General features: G+C 42.4%; 1 protein-coding gene across 2 annotated transcripts in view; it reads right to left on the reverse strand.

The window, feature by feature from the left end:
* Positions 1-2,728, reverse strand: part of NUP133 (nucleoporin 133) — a 37,716-nt gene extending 34,988 nt beyond the window's left edge. Inside the window, exon 1 of one of the 2 annotated variants that reach the window (XM_037391839.1) lies at positions 2,489-2,728. In XM_037391839.1, coding sequence (XP_037247736.1) covers positions 2,489-2,673 — 185 coding nt within the window. In that variant the 5' untranslated portion in view covers positions 2,674-2,728. Of the gene's footprint in view, positions 1-1,464; positions 1,518-2,488 lie in introns of those variants that run through there. The other variant, XM_037391840.1, reaches the window with a different exon arrangement.
* Between the last annotated feature and the right edge of the window lie 5,063 nt (positions 2,729-7,791).

The following is a 7,791-nucleotide window of genomic DNA, read 5'->3' on the forward strand; positions in this document are numbered from 1 at the left end:
AAAATCACCATTCAGCTTCTCTACATTCCGGTTATCTATAGAATAAAGCTCTTCACAATGCCAGGAGAAGCTCACCAGAAGTTATTCCCTGACTGCAGGGTCTATTTTCATCCCTAGTTCCGACACTGCTGGGCTGTACATGCTGTGCAACACTGAACACCTGTGGCAGCTTGTATCTGCTAGCACTTCTACTGCTCTTGTTTTACTGTGGAGGCTGCAGCTCTTACCCGTTTCAGTCTTGATTTGTTTCACAATATATAATTTATAAAAGCTGCCTTGCATCTTTCCCAGCCTTCTCTCTCTGGAACAGCATAGGTCTGTCTTGTCTTTTGAACATGATTAAATGGGTAAATTTCTCTGCTTTTGGGAACTTCCCAGTGTGAAATGCCAGAAGGTGATGGTAACACTGCTATTAGACAGCCTGACACTGGGTTGGAAAAATGCCATATTAAACAGACCTGAAGTAGAAGTTCTCCAAAACTGAACCAAGGCAATCTTGTTTATCTCAACAACAAACAGCTCCTCCTGAGAAAAGAGATTCTAAATCCCTGAAACTGATCTGGGGCTCTTGTTAAATCTCAGTTTTGATTCATATGGAAGGGAGAAGGGGGAAAGGTGGCAGGGGGAGGAGGAGAATGCCTAAACTTTGACTATTTTATCTTGTTTTTAAATACAGAGGTTCTTACTATTTTCGTATTTTTCCTATACCAGGGATACACCTGAGGAGCCCTCAAATTCAAATGCTAATAAGAGATATTTATAATACTGAACGTGCAGTATTGTATATTTAAAGTTTTAATGTAAAATGCTACTTTTAAAGAACCTTAGAACTATTCAGCTATAAACGTTTTCAGTCAGAATTTGTTATCGTGAGTATATCAAATATCCTACAAAGAATCTGAGAACACCTGAGAAACCACACACTAATGAAGTCTTGCTACTTCTGTAGGCAACTAAATGAGCAAAAAACAAGTAAACATGGACTAGTAACTCTCATACTTTTTTTTTTTCTTTCTTTCCTCTTCATACAGAAAAGTCATGCCCAACAGTTCTATCAGAATTTTCGGGAAAAAATGTCAGAGAATACAATCTAGGCAATATTAAGTACTTAAGATTTCCTAAAGTCTTTCAAAAAGATCCCTTATCAAAGATTCCTAAAGAAATCAAGCTAGGAGATACGGGGGAAAGTCTCACTGTAGACCAGACTCTGTATAAATGAAAGCAATAAGCAAAAATAATAGATGAATGAAGGGCTAATTTATACACTGCAGGGAAGTTTCCATTCTATCAATCTGTACAGGTGTTGAAAAGCTTCAGCACAGCTGTAAAATAAACCAACTACCAGAGTGACAATGTCTTGACAGTACAGTACCATTTAAGACAGTCAAACAGCAAAAAGAATATCTGAGTGACCAGATACAGAATAAAAGGCACAACAGGAAACATCATGACAACTCCACATACAGCTTCTTCAGTACTAGGATGACCTGGCATGCACACATCTCGAAGGGATACCGCAGAAAAGTTACTGAAAAGCGATTTAAGGATGATCAGGGATATTGAGTATCTTACAATTCCATCAGAACATCAAATGGTAAAACGGCACGTGTGAAACAGCCATGTTGTAACCTACAATGTTAGCTTATGTAAACCTAACATTTTAGAGCATGTAACAATGAGGCAGGGTTTGCAAAGAGAGATGAAATATTTTGTTGAACCTTCTTGTATAGACAGTTGAAAGCAAGAGCTTTCCGGCTGAGCCCTGCCATTAGGCTCATTTAGAAGTATGCCTCCATCCACTTACTGATGCACAGGACCAATATAATCTAATTGCCAACTATTACACATGGCCAAACGACACCATTTCCCCTTCTTTTACACTGTAAGGTCGTATGATTTTACCTAATGAAAAGCCTCTGTGTCTGCATTTGGGTTTGGGGTTTGTTTGTAAGGATCAAGGAAGGGATTCAGATGGCAAGCACTTGGATTACTTGGCTTTTTTTCTTTAATTATGATACTTTTCATTTTTTTAATCAACAGCCCAACTTCCTATTAGCGCTCTCAACAGTTACTGCTACTTTAGCCAGCAGAGCGCAGGTCTGTTCGGCCCTCAGCCATCGTAACCCGCCTGCGTCCCCCCCGGGCTCCCTCCTCACAGCACAGCCCCGAGCCCCCCGAACCGGGAGGCCGGTGACAGAACCGCAGCCCACCCCCGCCACGCTCCTGCGGCCAGAGGTAGCGCCGGCTCCGCCGCGGCGGGGGGGCGGCAGCGGGAGGCCCCGGCGGCGGGAGCTGCCGCCCCTTCCCCTCAGCGGGCCGGGAGGCGGCGGCGCTGCGGGCAGCGGAAGGCGCGGGGTTTATTCCAGACACGGAAAGGAGGCGAGAGGGGAAGACCGAGGCAGCCGGGAGCCGGCCGGAGGCGGCAGCCCAGCGGGAAAAGGCGGGTGGCGCCCCCTCGCCTCGCCCCGCCCCCAGCGGAGGCACTCACCGGGCCGAGAGGGAGCCGCTCCTCCACGCCACCGGGGAAAACAGCACCGGGGAGCTGGCTGCCGCCGCGATAGCCAAGTTCTTCCTGCCGCCCGGGCGGGAGAGGGGGCTGGGGACGGCGCTGCCGAGGTTCCTGCGGGCAGAGCCGCCAGGGGTCCGCGGGGAGGCGGGAGCCGAAGGGAACATGGCTGGGGCGAGCGGCGCAGCCCCGAGCCTGCGTTCCCGCCGGGCGCCGGCTGACTACGTCACGGCGGGGCGGGGTGCGGCCCCGCGGTGGCTGGGGGCTCAGGTGCGGCCGGGCGGCGGGAAAGCGGCCTGCCGGGGCGCCCGGCTTCTCACAGGCCCAGCGCTAACGCGGAGGCGTCCCCGCCGGTACCTTGGCGGCCCCCGGCTCTCGCTGCGCCTCAGAAGTGGGTTGTGCTTCCCCGGAGGGGGAGAACAGAGCGGCTTTGGGCCCGCCGTGCCCGTCGGAGGGTGGCCGAGCTGCCGTGGGCTCGGAGCCCCAGCGGCCGCTGCCCTCCCTCGGCACCTGAGGCTGCCAGCTGCATTGGGCCGCCTCGGCCCCTCGTTCTTGCTGAACAAGGCGGAATATGCTCGGTCCATCAGGACGCTCCCGGAGGGATTCACAAGGCTGGATTTGGGCTCGATTTGGGAACCATTTTTCACTGAATTCAGTACAGGTCTAGGACTAACCAGCTCAAGCAGAGAAAGGTGGCTGGATGTGCCAGAAAAACCTGCTGTTGAAAGATGCCTGCAAACCGCTGTCTGGCATCTTTGGAAAGGCATGTTTTCCACTAATAGTTGCCTGATCTTTAACATAGTGCTGTAACTTCTGTTTGTCTCCACATTTCTAATAGAAACTAAAAAAAAAAAAACCCACAAAAAAAATATTCCATGCAAATCTTGGTATGTTTCACATCTCTGGTAGATAACAATCATGAACTACAGCTATTCAATGATAGAGAATCAGACTTCAGTCTTACGGGGGAACTAAATTTTCTTACTGAAAGAAAACACTCTATTGGTTTGTACTAAAAAGCTTTCAGAAGGTACCATCCACTTGTGGAAGAAGTTAAATTGTATATTATCAATGAAGCTAATAAGATAAAATTAACTAAGAGTAAAGTATTCAAAATTTTCCCATCATTTTCCAAAAATACCTTCTTTGATTAAAAAGAGCTATGGCTGTTAAGCTTTCTATGTGCAACGCAGATGAGAAACTTGAGACGGTTCATCTGGCAGTACTGAAGTACGAGGCACCTGTCTGTTTCAGTGCTTTGCCTTTTAACTTCACTCCATCTGCTTTTGCTTTCATTTTATGGGAAAAGCAAAATATGAACATTTAGTGGAACTTCACTATACTGCTACATTAAGGTAATGCCCTTCTATATAGTCACCTCTATTAGACTCCATGCAGCGATGCTGGATCATGTTAGTGTTGTTTCATCAAGAAAAACAAAACAAACCGGAAAATACACACACAAAGAAGCAAATGGGGAAAACCTGAGTAAAATTCAAGCTGCCATCTCCGTTTCCCAATATCCATGAACAGTGACATTCAAATTAATTTAAAAACTGAAAGGTCCTCTTAACATCTCATTCTACAATATTTAAGCTGATGCAGTGCAAACAGTCAGTTTTTGCCAAATTAATACTGTATACACTTTGCTACACTTCCTCAGGGAATTACTTCGCTTCCTTTTGCTCTCCCAGCCTTGTGCTAAGAGATCCATCTTAAGAAGAGAGGACACAACTCAACCTTTACATTTCATTTTCAATACAGAAATAGCTTATGCTGACACCAGTTAGAGACTTCACCAGTTCTTGAGCTGGGACTCACGTAGTGTTTGTTTTTCACATAAAAAGCTGAATGTCCAGCAAGCAATTCTGACAATAGTGACCTAGTGGGGGCTTGAACTAGGAGAATGGAAATAGTGGACTTATACTAGAGCCACAACTTCAAAATACATGGAATTGCTAATCTCTTTACTTCTTGTGTTTGTTTTTTTTTATTTATTGATTGATGGATTGAAAAACAGTGCAGAAAATACTGCTTGGGTAGACTAGCTGCAGATAGCTGCCTACCTACTTAGGAAGAAAATTAGTTTGAAAGGATAGCAGCAAACCCCATCATCTGCAGAGCAAACAAATTTCTCATGAATTGGTTAACTGAATATGCCTTATGGGACTATGTGGATGTTTAAACAAAGATGTGTATAGAAGTTCAGGGCCATTTTCTTCTTCATAAGATACCTAATGCCTTGCTCATCAGAATACAGTCTCCTCACAGGTCAGAGTATTAATGTCTTGGATCACTGCATCATGAGTTTAAGACCCCTTAAGCAACTGGAAACAATCCTCCCCATTCAAGAGAGCTGAAAATGTCAAGCAGTGGAAATGTGGAGACAGAATTGGTGGAGATCACAAAGGCAGGATATTCTCCTCTGTTACCCCCCTAACTGAAATCCACTCCCTTTTTCAAAGGTTAAAGTACTGACAGAAAAGAGGCTCTCTGTATCAGAAGATCAGAGCAAAAAGTTGCATTAACTACTTGAAACCCAAGCTGAAAGAACTTGAACTCTTTCAGAGATACCATTCACTTGCAGCGATGATGCTGTGATCAGTACTCTTATTTAAACATTAAATAGTTTAGTAAGTAGTTGAAGTAATAAAATTACTCAAGACCCTTTATTTTCAGTGTCTGACCTCTCAGGAAAACATTCATGCTGTCAAGAATCAGAAAACTAATTGGGAATATGGTAAAAGGATTAAGTGTACATTGAGAGGTGACCCTTCATTATCTTTCCAAATACTCAGTCCTAACTCATACATTCAGTTTAGCAAGGTAGTCTTGAAAGCAATTACATACAGTATTTTAAGCCCCAAAAGGCATGACTGAGTAGCAAGAGTTAAGGAAAGAAATAGTTCTGGCCTCTGAGGCAAGGGTGAAAAAGACAGTATTAATAAAAGACTTCAAAATAATATCCACAGATACCAACCAAAATATGGCAACTAGTCATAGAAACTGCAAAATGTTTATATTATGTATTTGATATACATGTCTGCATGTCAAATTAATTGGATTTATTTTTGAGTGTCTGGGAAATCATCTTTACTACTTTTCTACACAGAGAAGATATGTTTAGGCCAAAGCTGAACACTGTGTGCAGCACAGAAGAGAGATGGTCTTATATAATGTGCTGCACCAGGGCTAAAGGGACACTTTGAAACTTCTACCAATTCTGAGTAGGGTCTGGACTTTCCTTCATGAAACATTGGGTAAGTTTAATTTAACTTAAATTTTATTTGCCTGCAATTAAAAGCATTTCCAAGTACCTTTTGGCCTTTGGAATACACTAGGAGTAGCACAGCTGTGTTTTGAGCTGTTAATACCATCCCTCATGGAACCGAACCTCCTCCTGCTAACAGCAGCTTAAATAAAACAAACAGGAGATGTACAGTATTACTAAAAAACCGAAGGGGCAATGATGGAAAATACAGTCAGTGAGCATAATAACGTGTGGTTTGCACTCACAGTCAGTCACTCTCGCGTTAAGTTTTTTCTACATTGTGTGGCCCCTTTCTGTCCTATGGGCCATGCTACACGAGGCAGCAGCACAAAACAGTGATCCTTAGTGGGAGATGCCTGTCATGATTGTTAGAAATACACCAACAGTTTCCACCTTAGGCAGGAAGGTCTTCAACACTTGTAACAAAAAGAATGCAATACTTCAATATTTCTCTTTCTCACACCTTTTTCCTCATTAAGCTCCTAGGGCTCCTGCAATTCAAAATGCAGCCATATCCAGCGCTGACCTGTGGAAGTATGCAGCATGCCACATGCACACATCACACACGCAGGTGTGTAAACCACAAATCTGAAGCTGTCCAGCAAAACTTTCTACTTGCAGATTACTACGAAACTTTGTTTTCTCACCTCGCTGAGGTCTGTGGTTTGTTCCAAGGAGTGTTTTGAGTGGTTCTAACCTGAATAAAGTCTGTTACCCAAGGCACCTGTTAGGACAGACATTCACCGTTCCGTGGACTAGAACTTTTCTGTGGCTTTTCATGCTTTTCTGTAGACTGCAATACCTGCCAGAACAACTAATGAACAAAAGACATAAAACATTCATTAAGTTCAGCTGTAACCTGTGTAAATACATGAATAAAGGGGTTCATTGCATATCACCTAAGCAGAGATTACATGAGTAAAGATTAAAGTTCAAACCTCTCTACATTATAAAGAGAATAACTGATAGTCAACATTGAAATTAAATATTGGGTCAGTGGTATTTTTGGCATATCTTTAGTACAATGTCTTCTTCTAGTCAAATGATATCAAAAGATAAAATTATATCTGGAGGTAATTTTATTTTCATTCCCTGGCACAGGGATCTCTTTAGTGTTTTCACTATGTTCTACAATAATGGCACATTAGATAAACATTTTAAGCTTGCCCAGCACTAGGTATCTCATGCCTATTACCAATAATGTTTTCCAGCAACAATTTTTCCTAGCATAGATGAATTTTAATGTGACCTGAAAAGTTTCTAGATTTTTAAAAAAATAAACCCTTGTGGGGTTTTGCATCTTCAGAAAGTCTAAAGAGATTCTATTGAAAGAGATTCTTAAACCAGAAACATGTAGCTTACTCTTTACTGCTGAATGTACCTGCCTGCATTTATTCAAATTAATGTAATGCTATTACTTTACTAGTTGTCCTTGAGAAGGTAGTTTACTAGTTGCCCCTAGTAAGGTAACTAGGCAAACCTCAGGATTTCTATGAATGAAATTTTAAGTAACAATAAAAAACTTATATATGCCTTTAAAAAGGACAAAAAGCTTAAAATATGCATCAGTGTGCTCTTCTGGACACCACCTTAGAAAGAACCTAAACTAAAGAACTGGGAAAACAGAGAAGAAAATACATGCAAATTTCAGATTTTCCTAATCTTAATATATACTAACTTAATATATACTTCCTTTGTCCTTATGTCAAGTCATTTAGGTTGTTTCATTTAGTTTCACATTTTTGGGGGTTTTTTGTTTGTTTTAGAGAACTTTTCTCCAACTTCCATACTTTCTAAAATGTGTTCTCATATGTAATTCTCTATAGTAACTGTAGATGGTGATCATAATCAACTTTCACATTTCAGAACAAATGGTAACTGGAAGGACAGTGCAGTGGAAGTCAGACAGAACTTTCAGAGTATGTTAGTGTCATGCATTTTTGAATTTCAGCATTTTAAGACTGCTGACAAGCATAGAAAGCAGAAGTTCCTTAAAATGGAAGAGACAATAATA

Source organism: Falco rusticolus, chromosome 6 (genome assembly GCF_015220075.1).
Source record: "Falco rusticolus isolate bFalRus1 chromosome 6, bFalRus1.pri, whole genome shotgun sequence".
Lineage (NCBI taxonomy): Eukaryota > Metazoa > Chordata > Aves > Falconiformes > Falconidae > Falco > Falco rusticolus.